The 18,949-nt window shown below is 26.0% G+C and overlaps 1 protein-coding gene across 1 annotated transcript in view; it reads right to left on the bottom strand.

Annotated features, from left to right (window-relative positions):
• Positions 1–18,949, bottom strand: part of LOC129980683 (cell adhesion molecule Dscam2-like) — a 550,882-nt gene that overhangs the window by 293,154 nt on the left and 238,779 nt on the right. Inside the window, exon 6 of the mRNA XM_056091064.1 lies at positions 999–1,268. Within this exon, the coding sequence (XP_055947039.1) occupies positions 999–1,268 (270 nt within the window). The remainder of the gene's footprint in view (positions 1–998; positions 1,269–18,949) is intronic.

Here is an 18,949-nt window from a genome sequence, read left to right as displayed (position 1 = left end):
AAATGTGTAAGAATACAATTTTTTTCATATAGCTCCAGTCAACAAATTTATTGATTTATATTTTATATTTATTGATAGCAATTATTGAGGAATGCTATTTACCTTCATGAATTATATTTAACGAACAGATTAATTTGCCTTTGATATGCATAGAAAACTGTTATTACTTAATTATCTCGATTGGTTATGCATATATTACCTATTCCAAAGTTATATTTTATTAAATTATTTCATTATTCAACTGCTTGTTTCAAATAATAACAGCGAGTAGTTGATCAAAGTCTTAGTTCAAAATAGCCTTCTATTAGCCGAAATTCCACTATTCCTTCCATTATAATATTTCTGCACCATCATGATGAATAAAGATAAAATCTTTACAGTTTACTTTGCAAACTCAATACTGTATTGTTCTCTGCGTAAACAATCGTTTTTTTTTCTTGTTTTTTTTTGTAATTTTTAATATTACGACCGAACTCTTTGAATGTTTCATTACTTTCAAGCATATTGTGTAAAATTTCATTAGTATATAACTGTGTCGTTAGTACTATGGAATTAGGTATGAACCATTTAAACTGAGTTCTGCAAGAAAAAGGGGAAATGTAGTGAGGAACTATTTAGTCTTTAACGATAAAATAAATGATTTGTAACAATGAGAAAACTTTTCAATAATTATAATTTTGTTCATGTCTGCAATCGGTGTTATGAAATGTCCGCAATCGGTGTTATGCAATTTCAGCAATCAAGACTAATACGATAGTTAAAAAAAAATATGCCTAGTCATTTCTGAAGAAAAGATGATTGCCAAATGACTGTTACGTTAAATTAATTGCATCGGTTTTACATGAAATATGCTATTTTTTAATATCATAACATATATGAAATAAAGAACTATCCAATAAAATAATATTTCAAATAAACTGAAATTCATAAGAAGTACATTTTTCTTTAAATGTAATTACTTTTTTTAACATTGTATAATTTGAAAAATAAATTCTTACCGCCTATAATGATTCTAGCAGCGGCTTGTGCTGAATTAAGCTCTCTGTGGACGAAGCACTGGTACATGCCAGCATCTTGCCTTCGAATTTGTCGAACTTGCAGGAGATATGGATTAGGAAATATCACTCTCGGGCTCGGCAGTATCGTCAGCATGTCTTTCTTCCATGTCACGGATCCAGCAGGATTTCCAACCACAGAACAGTTGAGAGTTGCTGTCTTTCCAACTTCTAATCGAAGTTCGGCTGGTGTGATGGCAACTCTATGTGGCTCTAAAAATAGTGATGAAACATTAAGTTCCATGAGATAAAAAATATAATGCTCATAAATTTTGTATTTATTATAAAAAATATGCCGTGATTATATAAAATATGCCGTGTTTATGTTTTACGTCTCTTAAAAGATTAACCAGGTAAAATGCATTGCATCATTAAATTATAAATTTGTTTTTTTTTCTTTCCAATAATAAATAATGTTTATCATTTATTATTTTTTTTTACATTGAGTTTCATGAAACTCAATGTAAAAAAAAAAATTGCAATATCACAATTATTCAGCAAATAAAAAAATAAAAAATAAAGTGAATCATAATGATTTGATTACAGATGTTGATTTTTGTTTAATAATATATTACTGTATCAAGGAATCTGCTTTGGGGACTATGTAATAAATATAGAGTTTAAAATTTTTGAAGGTATATGAAAATATATTAAACAGAAAAGTTTTTACTTTGTTTTGATTATTTCCTGTAATTTATCTTGAGATCTATTGTTTCCCAATTTCATTATCAGGTGGCACTACTGTCTCAAAAGCACAATTGAATTTAATCATTATTTAACTAATAATTACATTCTAAATTATTAAAATAACGTATTGCATTCCGAAATATACAAGTGAAGGTATATGCTAATATTTTAAACAATATATTTAAAAATTTTGTTTTGATTATTTTCTCTAATTAATCTTGAGATTTATTATTTTTCGCCTTCATTATCGTGTGACCCTACTATCAGAGAAACAAAATTTAATTTAATCATTGGTTAACTGATAATGCTAACTAAATTAATAAAATAAAGCATTACATTTGGAAGTAGACAAGTGTACAAAATGTCAAACCTCTAGTATATCTTTATGAATACGGTAAATATCATGCTATATAAAACCGTTTAAATTATTAAAAAAATGAATTTCTTTATCAATACAACTGTGAAAATCTTAATTAATTAATTAACTAAATATAATTTAGAATTAATAAAATTATCACGAGTAAATATAATTAATAATAAGTATAAAAAATATATATGTATTTTCTTATAAATGCTTATATTCATAAATAGTTTTAAAAATTTATATATATGAAATTTTAAAATAATATTTATATTTTCCTTTTCAAATAATTCAAAAATAATGTTTGCAATAGTGTTCATTTATCTAACGATTTGCATTTCACGATTAAATTAATTAACGAACCTCCATTTCCCTTCTATTATTAATTTGGTAGTGAATATGTAGTGGTAGCTTTTTCTCTAATATTTCTGAACATTAATATAATGTATTGTATGAATGATTTCAAGAAGAATAAAGGTTTTTAATGTGAATAAAATATATTTAAAGATAATGATGAATAATATATATGGTTTCTGAAATGCTTCAGAATTATTATTTACTACAATGCCTTTACTATCTAATGACTTGCATTTTCATCTAAATTCATTAACAGATCTTTGATTCCCCCACTAAATTCAATATCTTGTTCTAGCACTGGATTGGCCAGATTGCCAAGAGATGAGTCTAAAAGCTCACTTTGCTAGCTCGCTATCAAGTCGAGCACCGTAACAGAGGCGGAATTACGCAGCTAATCCCTTGAGACAACGGATTCAACGAAGCGCGGACCATGACACCTTTTTGGCAAAGTTCCACCCCTAAGCCTAAGTATTTCTAGCTTTTCACACTGTTAAGTCACACTTCAGTGACTTCCACAGAGCTTGACATATATTGTGTCCAAGTCTCTTTTAGAAGTTCGCGGGTTCCTTTTGCTAGAGCATTTCCATGTTTGTTTCCTGCTCTTGCTGATAGAGCAAGATCGATCCTTTCTGTCTCTCCGCCCCTGCTATTTTTTTTCTCACTAAACATCGACTTTGTGACTATAAAAGAGGACATTAATGATTTAGTTTATTATTTTTTCTGGTCGTATTTTTGACGTTCAGTTTCCGAAATGAACAGGAAACAAGAGAGGCATTTTGGCTGATTTATTACCCGAGGGGGTATCCTAAAGAGCGGCTACAACAGCGGGGTAAATCAAGAGTGTTTAAGGGAAGATTATGAATTTGTTATGAAGGATTTTAGGAGAACTTTGTGGTTGCAGATCATTAATTTTAGTATTGCGGAGGAATTTTTACTGTTTATCATCGTTTAGGCGGTAGCACCGGCATAAAAATTAAAGAATGCACTCGCTCGATTAATTTTATTTGTTATTTATAGAATACAGATCAGTTCCAGTTTCGCGCATCGCTTGTTTTTACAAATGGTTCATGCATATGATTTTCAATTATGTCTTGACAATTATGAATACTCTTGGCTTAAAAAACAAAAGTAATTTATAATTAAATCAATGTCTAACAAATGATAATTTTTGGAAAATCTGAAACGGAGTTTTTTCATTTATCTCCATTACAATAAGATAAAAAATGATTTATTGCAACATTTCCTCCTTTTCTAAAAGATTCTTTCAATTTTTTTGCTTGATATATAGCTTTAAATATCAGCTTATATGGTATTTTTTAATCAATATTTCTATACATTAAGTAAATCATTTGCCTTTAGGATTTCTTTCTTTTTTTTTTTTTTTGAAAAATTTGAGTATATATTTTGTTTGTTACTGACGCAATTATTTTATCTGAGGACATTTTTTATAATACTCGTTATTATAATACAGTTTGATAGCGTATTGCTTGGTGAGCACAATTAGCAGTTAACTTGCCAGTAAAATTTTAATGCCCGATTAATTTTAAGTACAAAATTTGAATTTTCTGGAATTTTTTATTGCATTTTTAATAATTCCAAAATTTAATATTATTTTATATTATTCTGTTTAGTTTAAATATTACGGATTAGATTGCCATAAAATATTTACATTAATATCTATATTATCTTGCTTTCAATCCTTTAAATATTTAAAATAGTCATGAAAATTGAATAATCCTTTAAAGAAAAGTCTTAGTTCGCTTTTGTTTCCTTAAAATCTAATTTTAATTTTTTTTATTCGTAAACGAATAAAATTCATCAAACATAAAGCATAATTGTAGGTAATTAAAACTCCGTTTCTTGAAAATGGAAGGAAGAAATGGCAATAGGATTGGTGAAAGTAAACATATTTTTCTCGAATTTTGAAATTAACCTTAATTTCATGCCTTTGTATTCATCAATAAGACATTCCAGTTGGTAGTAGAAAAGTATTTTCTCATATAAACCCGTCAAAGCAAATAAATAATTCAAACTATTAACGGAAACGAAGTCATCAAAATAATTCGACAAATAACATGATCTCAAGCAGTGAGAACAAATAAGTTTAATTTTCCCTATTAGATAAAATAACCTTGAAATGTTCTTGAATGTTTACGAGTAGTTTTGTATAACTCTTGTGCATTTGGAATTTGTTTCTGGTGAAAGTAGAGCTTAAACTGTTAGTATAAACTTGGCGTGAAGTTCTGTTTAAGCATTATTTATTTATTGCTAAACTTGTAAATTGGGATACAAAGAGATAATTGCATTGGGTGAAGTATTTATTCGAATAATATTGGCAGAATTGCACTTGATATTAGTTTCTTTCTTTCTTAAATTTATACGTAAAACTAAACTAATTAAAGTTTCTGAAAATAAATATAGTATTGCCAAGCTTTTATATTCCAATCGTCAAAATAATAGTAGTGTAAATGGTGGGCTAATGTAAATTGTGAGAAACCATTTCCATACGCCAAAATGCTCAAGAAAATAGTTAGTAAATATTTTACAAATGCACTTTCTTAATATTGGAGTGATTCCACTACAAATCATAGTATATATTACAAAAACATATCCAATGCATATTAATATTTGTTACTGCTCTAGATTTCTGTTATCTGTTACCAAGCAGATATATAGTATAGAATTTCATATTACGCATTTTTTTTAATTTGGTTATATTTTATAGAACATGAATGGAATTGCTTAAGGATCGGTAAATTTTATTAAATATAATTATGTTGAAAATACTATGTTTTCTTTGAAAAACATAATTACATTAATTTAGGATAACATATAATTATAATTATATGTTATCCTAAACCAACTTATGTTGGTATATCTTATTCCTAGCCTCCTCTATATGACTTTCAAATTCACAAATATTATCGAAGTTGTTTTCATTTCATCTCAGCAGCTTTTATCACTTTAACCACTATTTCCCCTCTTCGTAAGGGTATCAATTTATCTATTTTTCTTTTTCACTCGTAATTCGTGGAATAGTGGCAAAAATAATACTTTATAAATGTAAAATTAATATTGTAAGGTCATCTCCTCACATGCCAATAATTAGTTCTAAATAAATTCCACTATTTTTTAATGTCTTATATTTGAAAGCCCAAATATTTGCATCTTCAAACTATTTTTATTTACTTCTAATTAGATATGAAATTCATAGCATTTTAATAAAACTAAATTGTTGAAAATATAATTGTAATCCATAAGAATTTTTCAATGTTTTAATCTAGACTATTACAAAATTATTATTTCGATATTTCCTTTCCTTTACCATAAATTACATATTATTTTGCAAAATTTTTAACTTAAATTTATCTATTTCCGATTGCTATATTGCAAGTTTATAAAATTCCTAATCACTGAATTTTACGTTATTTTTGCTGTAATGTAATTTCATTTTCTAATTTCTCATGCAAACTATGCATTTAATTAACATAGACTAACTTCCTTAGATTTCAACAAAAAATTGAACATGATTGTATATTTCCCAAAAGAATTGAATCGGTTTGAATTTCAAAGAATTTTGAAAATATGCTGTATAAAACTAAATATATATATATATATATATATATATATATATATATATATATATATATATATATACAAAAGTATTAGAATCAAGTTAATAGGAAAAACAAAAAAATCAAAAAAATTAAACCAAAAAAATTATAAAAAATATAAAAAAAAGAATCCGGTTAGAATGTTATTTTTGTTTTTGTATTTTTACTTTGTTGTGGTTAATTTCTTCTTATTTGTTGTTTTATATTTCCTTTCTGTTAAAATGGTATATCTCTTGAGCATAATTTCAGGGGATTTTCGGGTCACGAGGAATCATTTTTAGACAATGTCTGTTTTTCCTCACAGAAAAAATCCCTTTCTTTGAATCCCTGCCTGAGGGTGACCCTTGAAAAAGTCTTCAGGCCGGATTCTTTTTTTATATTTTTTATATTTTTTTGGTTTAATTTTTTTGATTTTTTGTTTTTCCTATTAACTTGATTCTAATACTTTTGTATCAATTCATCTGTGTTTTGGAAGTAGCTGCAATTGCGCTCTCTAAATACTATGAAGTTCTTTTTTTGGTTTTAGTTTAAATAGGTTATAAATTTTAGTTGCGATTTCGAAACTGTTTTTGTTTCGTTTTCATTTTAGTTTCGTTTTCAAACTTTTTCTTACTTAAGATTGGTTATATATATATATATATATATATATATATATATATATATATATATATATATATATATATATATATATATATATATATATATATATATATATTTATATATATATATATATTTATATATATATATATATATATATATATATATATATATATATATGATTGAAGAAAAAAATCAGTTTCTTTAGCTGTAATTTAGGAGTTAACTCAGAAAAATTGAGGTTTAATTTCAGATGGACCAATTATAGTAGTAGCCAAAATAAAAGAAACTGTTAAGAAAATATGTATTTTGGAGTTTTAAAAGCAATTGGGTCGTAACAGAAATAGTATTTGCAGTAATGTTATAGAACTATATACCCTTTTAAAGATAATTTAATAAGAATTTAATTCATAAATTATGTTCACTTGATGTTATTTTTTTAAACGTTATATCAAAATAGCCTGAAAAACCGAAACGTACCTTAATTTAGTTGATAAAAGTTAACATTTCTATCTTTGAATGTAGCTAATAATAGGCGTAATTGTTTAGAAACGTAAGGTGGTAACTCGTTACTAGTGGAATTCAACATTTGGTGCCTTGTTTCGAAACTGATAGAAGGTAGTTTTTCCATGAATTTTTTTAAATCAATAGTTGGTTCAGTTTATTTTGTATTCTTTCAGTGTGTGAAAAGACAGAGTGTAAGAAATGAATGAAATAGCACAAAGAGTTGGCTGGTCATCTAAAAAACGGTGCAAAGTTTTACGATTTCCTGAACAAAACTTTCTTTTTTTATAATAAAATCAGAAATAAAATTTATCACAATCCAACTAAAGAAGGTATTTGTAAATTTTTGAAAGAATATCGTGAATTTAATCCACTACAAAACCTAACAGTAAAGTAACTATAAATAATATTAGTAAAAGGTATACTGTACTAAGAGATGACCTGCGCCTATGTAAATCATTTGCGAGTACACAATGTATATCATATGCGAGTACACAACGTGAAAAGACACAATTCAGTACGAAATTGGATAATATTCTAAATGTGAAAATTCCGCAAAAAAAGTTATTTTTAAATCCATAACAAAGTTTGAAAAGATTAAAATGCTAACCGATCACAAAATAACGAGACTATATGATTTGGAGATATGATTAAATACGTAAGAGGAAGAATAGTAGAAGATTTCCATTCTGATTGAATACATCTAATACTAAACAGTCATTTGGTATTATTATTCAGGGATTAGAACATCAAAAGACGAGAGAAGTATTTGTATGATTAATGGGAACATAAATTCTTAAAAATATAAAAATGAAATATTTATTCCAAAATTGATTTTTTTCTGCATGTGGTCCTTTTCAGATATTGAAAGATTTGAATTTCAACAGGATTCAATTCCATATCATGTTGCCACTAAATGTAAATAATGATTTCAAAGCTATTATGTTCCACTAATGGAATAGTCTGGGGATCGCTCAAACTTTAACTCAATCAAAATTCAATTGAATAGGATCAGATTATTTCACAAAGGCAATCAAGTAATAAAGCCCAATTAATTGTAGCACTATTCCAATCAATCTACTTTTCCAGTGTGTGAGAATACTGGAAACATTGTAAATATCTATTTTTTTTTTATTCTTTTCATTTAATCTCAATGTTAAATGTAATTGTAGCTGATTTATTTCAGTTAAACCTACATATTTTATTTTGGAATTTAAAAAAAAAATGTTTTATTACTTTATTTTTGCATCTAACTACCCAAAATATTTGAGCATTACTTATTACTTAATTATCACTAACACCTTATAACAGAAACCCCACTATTGCACCACGGATATCCCCACATTTCCTGTCTACAAGCCTTATCAGTAATTAATGACACTGTAGCTGTAGTACGATTTGTTTAGGCTCTTTAGAATTAGTTCAGGGATATTTTGCATGCCGCCATGTGTTAAATTAAAATTGTAGCCATATATTAAAGTCGTTTATGGAAGACACTAAGGAATTTTCTTCAATTTAATATTTATCCTGTCTTGACGTTGAAACAAAATATGGAATTATAAGAGACAAAATAGTTAATTTAGATGTTCCCATAAAATTAACAAGAAATTAAAGCAAGATAAGTAAAATAATAAATAAATACGTATAAAAATAATAAAGAAGAAGCGATACAGTAAATACATAAATAGAATGAAAAAAAATAGAAGAAATATACTAATAGATCCAATTTTTCATTTTCACAAAGTTTGTGATTCATATGTTTCATTATAAAAATTTTAGAAAGATAGTATTCTGAGACAAATATTAAGCAGAGAGTTTAGATTAAGTATTAATTAATTCCTTTCAGTTTTTTTGGGTTCATACACAAGGAAGAAGTAATTAGCGTTACCACTTTTTGACTACACTAGCAAGTTTCAATTTTTCCTAAACAAAAAAAGGGTTTACTAATTTGTTTTAAAGGAGCCAACTTTGTGGAAAGTTGCTTAAATTAGAAATCCCTTTTTTGTACATTTTGAATTTATTATAATATTACCTAGCTATTCCTTCTTTAGAAGAAATAATTTCTTAGAAGAATTTTTTGTTGCACTATTCCATTGGCTTTCTCATTTCCCATTATATCTATATGAAGTTTCACACATCTTAGCAATATCACTTTGTTATAATTTACAATGTTTTTTTTTATTCAATATTATTCAGCACTTTTCTCCTTTCCCTAAGAAAATTCTGATCATTAACATAATTCTCGAATATAAAGCATTTGATTTTATTTAAATTTATTTATAATATATATCAAGGTTGTCTTCAATAATGTAGACTAAGAAAACAGAAACGGCAGAATATAAATATCCTAAAATTTAACATTTTAATATTTATTGAAGAATTTCGAGACTATGATACTTCTAATACTAAGTGTATCTATTACTATTACTTAACTCAATTGTAGATATTTTTTAACATTAAAGTTGTGTGCGTTTTTTAATAGAATGTTTTGTTTAATTTTACCAAAAATTATTTATAAAATATATACGCTTCATCATTTTATTTTGATAGCTTCTAATGTGCAGAAATTAAATTAGAAAATGATAAATAAATGTCAAATTCTTTTTGTTACTTTTTATTTCCAGTATTTATTTTGATTTTATAAAAAAAAAAAAAATACGAACACCCCAAAGCCTATTTTAGAATTTGAATATATTTAGCTTATTCGATTTTCAAATCATTAACAACGTAAGGTTATTTAAGATTTCGTTGAATTGAAGATTCTCAAAAAAATTCAGAAGATGCATTATTTAAACATCAAGAGTATCTGACATTTGAAGAAATGTTCAAGATTTAGATTTCAGAATTTTTCAAAACTTCTTGGCACATGAAATCAACATTCAATTTGCAATTAATACAAATGAAAGGGCTTCTCAAATTGAATAAAGGGTTGCAAGAGTGATTTGCATTATTTTCGATCAGATAGGTACGAAAATAATATATTGATTTGTTTTTTCCCCTACTGCTACGGTATATAAAATAATCGTTACAAGAAGGATAGATAGGTATTATAGATAATTTAATTAATAATAGCAGCAATATATATAAATTAACTGAACTATCTATAATACCCCATTCACTTACACACAGAGTTTTTTTGGTTCCATAAATCTTTGATCTAACAAAAAATGAATTTATTTATTCTGCTAAATCTACTTACGTAGTAAGAATTTGATCTTAGCAAAAACCTTAATAAATTATTTCTTTTGTGCCTTTTGGATCAAATATAAACGCAATTTCTGCAATAAGAAAACAGTTACAGATTATTATTATTATGACATACATTGCTGTATTTTTCTTTCATATATCAGTATTCCATCTTGTATTGCTAAATACAATGCAATATTTTAAGCATTACAAATTTTTAATACATAGATTTTAATCGTACAAACATAAAGAAATTTTTAAGATTTAAGATGATAATTTATCTTGTACGTTTTATGCAGATAATTCCATACAAATGAATATAATTTTAAAAAAAAATGTAGCATTTTTTGATTTATACATTCTTATGGGAAAAGAAAAATCTATTCATGATTAATGATTTATTCTAGAAGAGATTACTTAAGATAGTTTCGATAAGTTATAGAAATATGCGAATCCTTTAAGACTAAAAATTTTTGAATGCTGGTCACTATGCATTATAAATTGACATCTACTCTTCCTCCAATATTTAATTAATCCTGTTCCGGACACAAGAAAGTCTCTTAGTTGTTTCAAAATTGGGAAAAGGATAATTAGTCTACACCATATTTTATATTCCTCTCCAGAACTAAAGATGTAGCACTGATCATCAAGCTTCTGACGCAGTGTGCTTGAGGTGTGCTTAGGTTTAATGAAATAGGAAGATACTAATGAATTTTATCTTATTTAAGTATTTAAATATGGCAAAAAAATACATTAATTAAGAATTGGTTATACGAAGATAAATATTGGCGGACATAAAACGCTGCTGCTATAAATATCAACATAGATAAGCAAAAAAAAAACAAAAAAAAAACCCGATAATCATATAATGAGTAAAACAAATGAGAAACAGATGAATATTTAACTATATTTATCGGCATCATAGAAAACTGAGTCTCTATTGAATTATTGATATTACACAAAATAAAGAAAAACAAATTTGAACCGAAAGAAAACAACAGAAACATGATTTCTAATGAATTTACCAAAAGTCATTCAAATATCTATTCCTCCAACGTAAATATAACATTAAACAGAGAATAATTATGAAATGCTAATGTTTATTTGTGAAGGAGAATATGGAAAATTTGCTTTAAATCTAATAAATATCATAATTCAATAATAAATTTTAATTAAGTCGAAAATAATTAAATTCCGAAAGTAATGATATGATTAACTGAATAAAATGAATGCTGATTGTAATGAAAACATATTGCTAAACCTTTAATGAAGAATGTATTTAAATATCAACAATAGTATATTCTTGGAGCAGAAAATAAAATTAATATTTGAAAGATTATTAATTAATCTTTGGTTATTATGTTATTTTCAGAACTAAAGTAACGCATATCTCCAGTATATGAATTCTGAATTTTTTCAATATGTAAATTTGTTTAATTTATTACCCTAAATGGTTAATAATTTTAAATATGATGGAATATAATTTAATTTAAAATTATTTGTTTTTAAGAAAGATTTATTTATTTTTTTGACAGTAACAAATTTGTATTTCTACTTTTATAACTTTCTTATGTCTTAAAGTTACAAAATGAAAGTATTTAAATAATCAAAAATTTAGAATTTGAGATTTTGTGGGTATTTGTTTCACAAATACCTTTTGGAAAATAAGATCACGTGAAAGTATTTTTAACTGCCTTTTGACACAATGACTCAAAACCATTTTGAGATAGGAGGGGGACATTTAGAATGTGATATTTACATCAAGTTTGTAGATTTCTATTAAAATTTGGATAAAATGGATTCTAAGAAAATGCACTTGTTAGTTCATAAGTGATCATAATCAAATTACAAATAATCAGGTTGATAAAAATCAGTATACAGACTGATTTCACTCAAATATTGAACCGAATCCTTTAAAGAATTATCTTCTATCAGTCTATAAATTACCACACATGGGAATTAAATGAAAAGAAAAACGCAACATCATAGACCAATTAAACTTAGCATGCCATTTTGTTTCTAAATTCTGAATTTCGTGCTACATTGCGTATAGATGAGTGGCCAGATGATTCCATTATTAAATTACTAATACAAAAAAATTGGTGTTCGTTTGATACTCTAAAAGAATAGAAAATTTGAACATGAGTTGCATTCATGCCTTTGCCCAACATCCACAATTTTGATGTGGATGGTTGTAAAGATAACATCTCTCTTAGGGAATAAGGGAGAAAAGTTCACTGTTTTGTAGTATATGCAAGGTGATCAAAATTAAAACACCCTTACTCTGAGAACTTTGTATAGTGAATTACTCAGTGCTATGGCTCTAAAATTGTTGAACGCACTATTCAAGACAGGGGGAGATAAATTACATGAAAAAAAAAGTATCATAAACACAGATAGATGGCGCTGTACAACAAAAAAAAATAATCTGAAAATACACATGTGTAGCACATTTAATTCAAACTTATCAAATATTGAATCAGGAGGACCTTATCGATGCTTACCAGCTTGTTCAACTGCGGATTCTAATTGGTCGAATGAGATGTTTTTCACATGCAGAGTGATACTGTATCTGTCAAGGTTACCAGACATCGATAAATAAGATTTTAAAGTATCCCCACAGTCAAATATCGCTGAGTTTAAGATGTGTAGACGACGGTTAGGTGGCCGGCCACACACGAATAATTACTCTATAATTAGTAAAATGTTGCCGAAGGAGTTAATGTACACAGAGTCTAATGTGAGGAGGCGCTTTATCTTGCAGAAAGGTAATTGAAATAAGACATTGACGCTGTTGTATAGGGGGTGCATCAAAATTTTAGACCATGTTTTGGTACATGCTGATCTTTTGCGTAAACGAGTCAACGAAATTCTCGAAGTGCAGCGGCAGCATTTCCTTTGTTTTCATATAACAGCGGCACAAACAAAGCGAGAAGCCATAGATGATAAGAATGAGATTTTCCTAGCGTTATCCCTTTTATGCTTAGAACGGTAACAGCAAACAAAGGATTTATGCACATTTTTGTGCTTACATTGCGAAATTGCAGTTACAATGAGAGTTTCAGTTTCTTCACTTTTTTTTTTTTTTTTTTTTTTTTTTTTTTTTTCATTTTAGCAATAGAAACTAGAAAGGAAAAATTCCATACCCCAAGTGCTTTTTATGATTTGTATCTTTTTAGCATGTTTTCGGTTGTACAGCGCCATCTATCGACGTTTCTGGTACTATATTTTTTCTCGCAATCCGTCTTCCCATGCCCATAATCAAAGATTGGAAAGTTTGAAAACTTTTTTTAAACAATGCAGGGACATGTATGGGATTCAAATATATCTGAAGGGGAGACATTTGAAAGCAGATGAAATACTATTTGTTTTAACTTTCTTCTGTGCAATTATTTAAAATAAGGAAAGAAAAACATGCTTTCCCATGCTATGCTTTTGTAAATATTCAAAAGAAATTTTTCTTATTATCTCCTCATTATATATAAAATATTATGGTACTTTATCTATTTTCTCTTTGGCTATACATTCAATATCATTTTCATTGAAAAGTAATATTGTACTATATAAAAATTATATCAAGAGAAATTACTAAACAGGAGCACCAGGGACACATCTTAATTACTTTCTAATGTTTTTATTCAATGAAAAAACAAATGATATTATTTATTTCGTTTATATTGATTTTAAACTATCGCATATTTTATTTTTTTATCTAAATTTATCAAAATATTTTATTTTTAGTAAAAAGAAGAAATTTCAACGAATAGATGAATTTATTTCCTGGTTTTAAAAGAAATTAACAAAATTTAAAACATCTCCAGAAGCGAAAGGAAAGCAAAGCGATTTAAGTTTAGATGTTCTCTAAAACAGATAACTGTAGTATAATACAATGCTGACTAATGAAAGAGATATATTTTCTGAGATACTATATATTGCATATAAAATTTATGTGAGATTTAAGTGAAATAAATCAACTTAATTAGTAGTTTCTTGCAAATAACTGTTATTTACATAATGTAGCACATTTTTAAAAACAGAAGATAAATCCTTTGAGATAAATGTATTTGAATAGATTTTCTTCGCCGATTATAAACAACCCATTCTTTACAAGAAGCTGGAAATTTCTGGAGCGTTTCACCAAAAGTGGTGTGAAGTAATAGTAGGCAAACATTGAATTATATCAGGTTAGTGCTTAGTAAGGTTTAATAGTCTAATCACTATACTTCTAGAAGTTAATGTGAAATTCCGACAATTTTGCTATAAAAAAATTGTTTTCCCTAAAGTTAAAAATTAATCTTTTTTTTCTATTGCATTGATAATAAATAAAAATTGCATTTGTGAAAATTTTCTAATTTTTTAGTGCAATAAATTCAGTAATTTGAATCTAGGATTTTCTAAATATGTTGTACATTCAGTTACTTCCTTTGTATTCTCAAAATGTTTAAGGTAATGTTAAAGTTTATTCGGCCAAAATTCTCAAGACGCAATATTTTTTACCTTCTATTAGATTATATTAACTAAAATGAATTTTGTTACATAAGAAATAAATACAAAATTCTCCCTTTATTAATCATAACATAAATTTTTTAAAAAATGGTTGCTATGCATATATATTCTATGTCTTCTCATTAATGTCTGAACTGATTTCAAAAACTTATTGCACACTTTAGGAAAAAAAAATACTCTCTACTTTCTAAGATTGTATATGTTATTTAAATATTAATTTAATTAAAATTTAGCTGAAGCGTTGCCGCTTTCCTGCCGTGATTTTAGAGGTAATAGTCCTATAAAAATTTTAAAAATTCATCTTCAATTAAATAAAGTGTTTTTGCAATGTTTCTTGCAATTGCCATTAAATTTCTTTAAAAACAAGGCAGTAAATAAATTCGGTAATGATAAGATTAATCTATTCTATCACCATTATTTTTAAAATTGATTTCCTGCCTTTTTGGAATTTTATCTTTTAATTTAAATCACTATTTAGAGATACCTTGAAAAATAGACAGAAATATGGACATACTTTCATCTTCACGCTATTACAAAGGGCAAAGAACAATCATTCAAGAGTGATGTGGTGTAGAAAAAAATGAGTATGTTGTAATAATTTATAAAAAAATTGTTTTGTAAATTAAAAATATCATGCATGAAAGCATTTTAATTCAAATAAATGCCAGGCTTATATATATAGCTTTTCGTAGAGAATCGAGAATTTTGTTACAAACATCATATAAATTAAACGGATTGTTGCATTATCGATCATTTATTGCAAAAAGACAATCAAAAATACAAAGACATTAAAACATTTAATTATTACTTTGGAAAATTCGCAGGTGTACTTAACCAGTCAACTTTTTCGAACCCATCGGAAAATGCTTATCTAAATGGACATAAATATATGTGTAATAATTGTCATTGAATAAACTCGTCAAAACTCAAAATGTTGTATTCTTTCCCATGACAAATATATTCGTCAAAAACAGTTAATTGTTAAGACAAACAGACAGTACAGGCTGAGTTCTTAGTAATATATATTAAGTTAGGGAAATAATCAATCTTATTCTTTTAAGGATAGAAAAATACCATTTTATTATGCTTTCTGCAAACTTTTGGATGCATCAAATTGAAGAACTAAATATATGATTCTCAATCCTTTGTAATCAATGAAGAGTTATACCATCCATCGAAGAATGCAATATAATATTACACTGGACATAAATGCTACTTAATATTTTATTTGTCCTCCATCCTTCCAAGAAGAAGTCTGGATAAACATGTTTCCGATAATTTCGTTTGGCTATTTGGTGAAATAGCTATAAATTGAATTATTTTTAAAAATTCTAATTTTAAAAGCAGATTTAAGGTTGAATTGCTAGTCTGTTGACTTACAAACATGATTTACGTCAATAATTCTCTAAAGATAAATACGGAAGTCCTATTTTGTTCACCAATAGCTCTTTAAATTAAATGATGCTTTTCTTTTTGGAGACAGTATAGACCGTCTTTAAGAGTACTTTTAAGACGTTTATTCTCTGGTATTATCAAGAAAAGAAAAAAAAATTCTATTATGATATCTGTAATTATCTGGTATTAATCTTTTCTATAAATGAATACAAATTTGCTACCTCATGATAAACACGAAATGATGACATACTGATACCTCAAACAGAAAAATTCAACAACATTTCTCACACTGAACTCATTCTAACAACTGCATCTCTGCTTTCCAATAGTCATGCTGTTGAAATAATGTTTACATTCATAATTGAGATCATCGTTTCTGGGAAAAGATATATAGTGTATAAAAAACTACTGAATACTATGATAAAGATTGATTATTCAGAATATAATAATTCCCTTTTAATTTTGAAAGTAATTGCTGATTTATTGTGCTATAAATTATTTTATAATTGAAATATACTGAATAAATTTAACTTATAATAGGCAATGAAACATAAAGAAAAAAAATCAATTTTCCTCAATGAAAATCTTGGAAATCATTGCCACGATGTTTTATCCTAAACAATCATTATTTTATTTTCGATTAGAATTACTGATCAGCAAAATATTGTTATTTATGTCTTAAAATAACTTTAGAACTTTGGAATTTAGTTTATATGAATTGAATTAAAAAAAAACTATTTCACACATATATATGATTTGATTTATAACAAAAGAAGCAAGATATTAAAATTGATACAAGCAAAATTGAAATTACGATATTTTATTTCTTATAGAGTTCTAAATAACTGGCTTTATTTAATATTAGTTTATAAATATTAAGAGTAAAATTAAGGATTGAGTTCTGGTTAAAAAATTGTAAGTGTTTAACTTCTTATTATTTAGAATCTATGTAAACTGCGCATGCGCTGTATTTCGAAAGCGAACAAAAGGACACTGTTTGTGTTTACATAGTAAATTAAATTCAAAATTATCAAAACATAGAAGAGCGAAATATTTTTTTAAAAAAAAGTATTTTAATATACTATATCGGTATTGAAGCATATTTTTTAAATTCAGAATTTCTATAAAGTACTCTTACTTAAAAATTGATGCAGAATTTGACAACCTGCTTTTAAGAATCAATGGAAATAAAAATTTTATAAAATTTTTAAATTAAAATTTAATTTACTTCCTTTGTATTCCATGTTTAAACACATTTTTGAATTACCACGCAAAATGTTAAAATAATTTTTGCATCATTATTTAATTTTTTGATACCTTATTGAAAATCTTTATGCTATTTTTTTAAAAAAAGTTAACTTTATATTTTCGATAGATTAAAATGTGTTGAAATTCTTTGGAAAAACAAATTTTATCATTTTTATTAAAAATAAAGTAACAGACGACCAAAAAATATTACATGTAATAACATTTTATATAAAAGAATATTTTATTCTCGAAATAAAGTTGCTGATGATAAGAGGATTTTGTGTATTTTTGAATTTTAATATTTATATAAAATAATCTTTTTACATTTAATACAATTTTTTTTACATTGTATATATTTAAAAAGATCTTAAATACGAGCATTTTGGGACTTCGACAAAAGCTTATATTAAATATATTCTTGTTTTCTTAGGTATGACGTCAGGGACAATCAGGTCTTTACTTTCAGCAATCGAAAACTTTTGAAATAATCTCTTATATTCCCTTTGAATTTAAAGTTTTAATTTAAAATATTTGCACTATTAAAAATGTGTTTTATTAATTCTGAACGATAGTTGAATTTTAACTAAATTTATGTGTTAATAAATTAAATAATTAACATTTCATTTGTAAAAATGTTAAAAATGTAATTTCATCTAGAATATCATTGTGTATATTTTTGTATATATTGTGTATATGTGTATTTAAATTTCAAAATCTAATACACAAAGTTTCAGATTTTTTAATAACAATAAAAATCTAAATCAACTAAAATCGAATAAAAATATATTTCTGAAAAAAAAGTAAGAATATTTTGAAAATCTGTATATTTGCACTAAAAATTGTATTTTAATTACAAAACGTATCTGCCTTCAAAATTATTTCTTTTTCAATAGATAGGAAACAAGCAGAATGTTCCTGATAATAGAGTGGAAATATTTATATATTTACAGCTATATATTATATAGAACATTTTCTGCTACTACATCATTATAAAGAAAAATTGGTTGAAAATGTAATACTTCAGTGAAAAGTTATACAGTGTTTCAAACGGAATGACAAAAAATATGAGAGATATCTTCGATATTTATACAAATCAATACACACAAGCCACTAGCATATAAAATCTAATTTTTATTATGAATTTTATACAAATAATTTCCATATCCAATCAATTATTTTGCTGAATAGAATATTTAAAACATTCTTCATAGAAAATTCTATTTTTCTAAAATCCGGAGATACAATTAATGTCAAAAATTATGAGTACTTTGTTTATTCCAACTACAAATAATTTTTTTTAATTGTGTGACACAAATTGACAATTAGTGTCCTAATACTATGTATGATAATAATATGAAATTCTAATGAGCTATGACGAATATAAAAAAAAACATATTTAAAAGACCATCCCTTAATCAACAAGTATTTAAAAATAATCA

This window comes from Argiope bruennichi, chromosome 8 (genome assembly GCF_947563725.1).
Source record: "Argiope bruennichi chromosome 8, qqArgBrue1.1, whole genome shotgun sequence".
Classification (NCBI taxonomy): Eukaryota; Metazoa; Arthropoda; class Arachnida; order Araneae; family Araneidae; genus Argiope; species Argiope bruennichi.
This window is presented reverse-complemented; position numbering and strand designations above follow the sequence as displayed.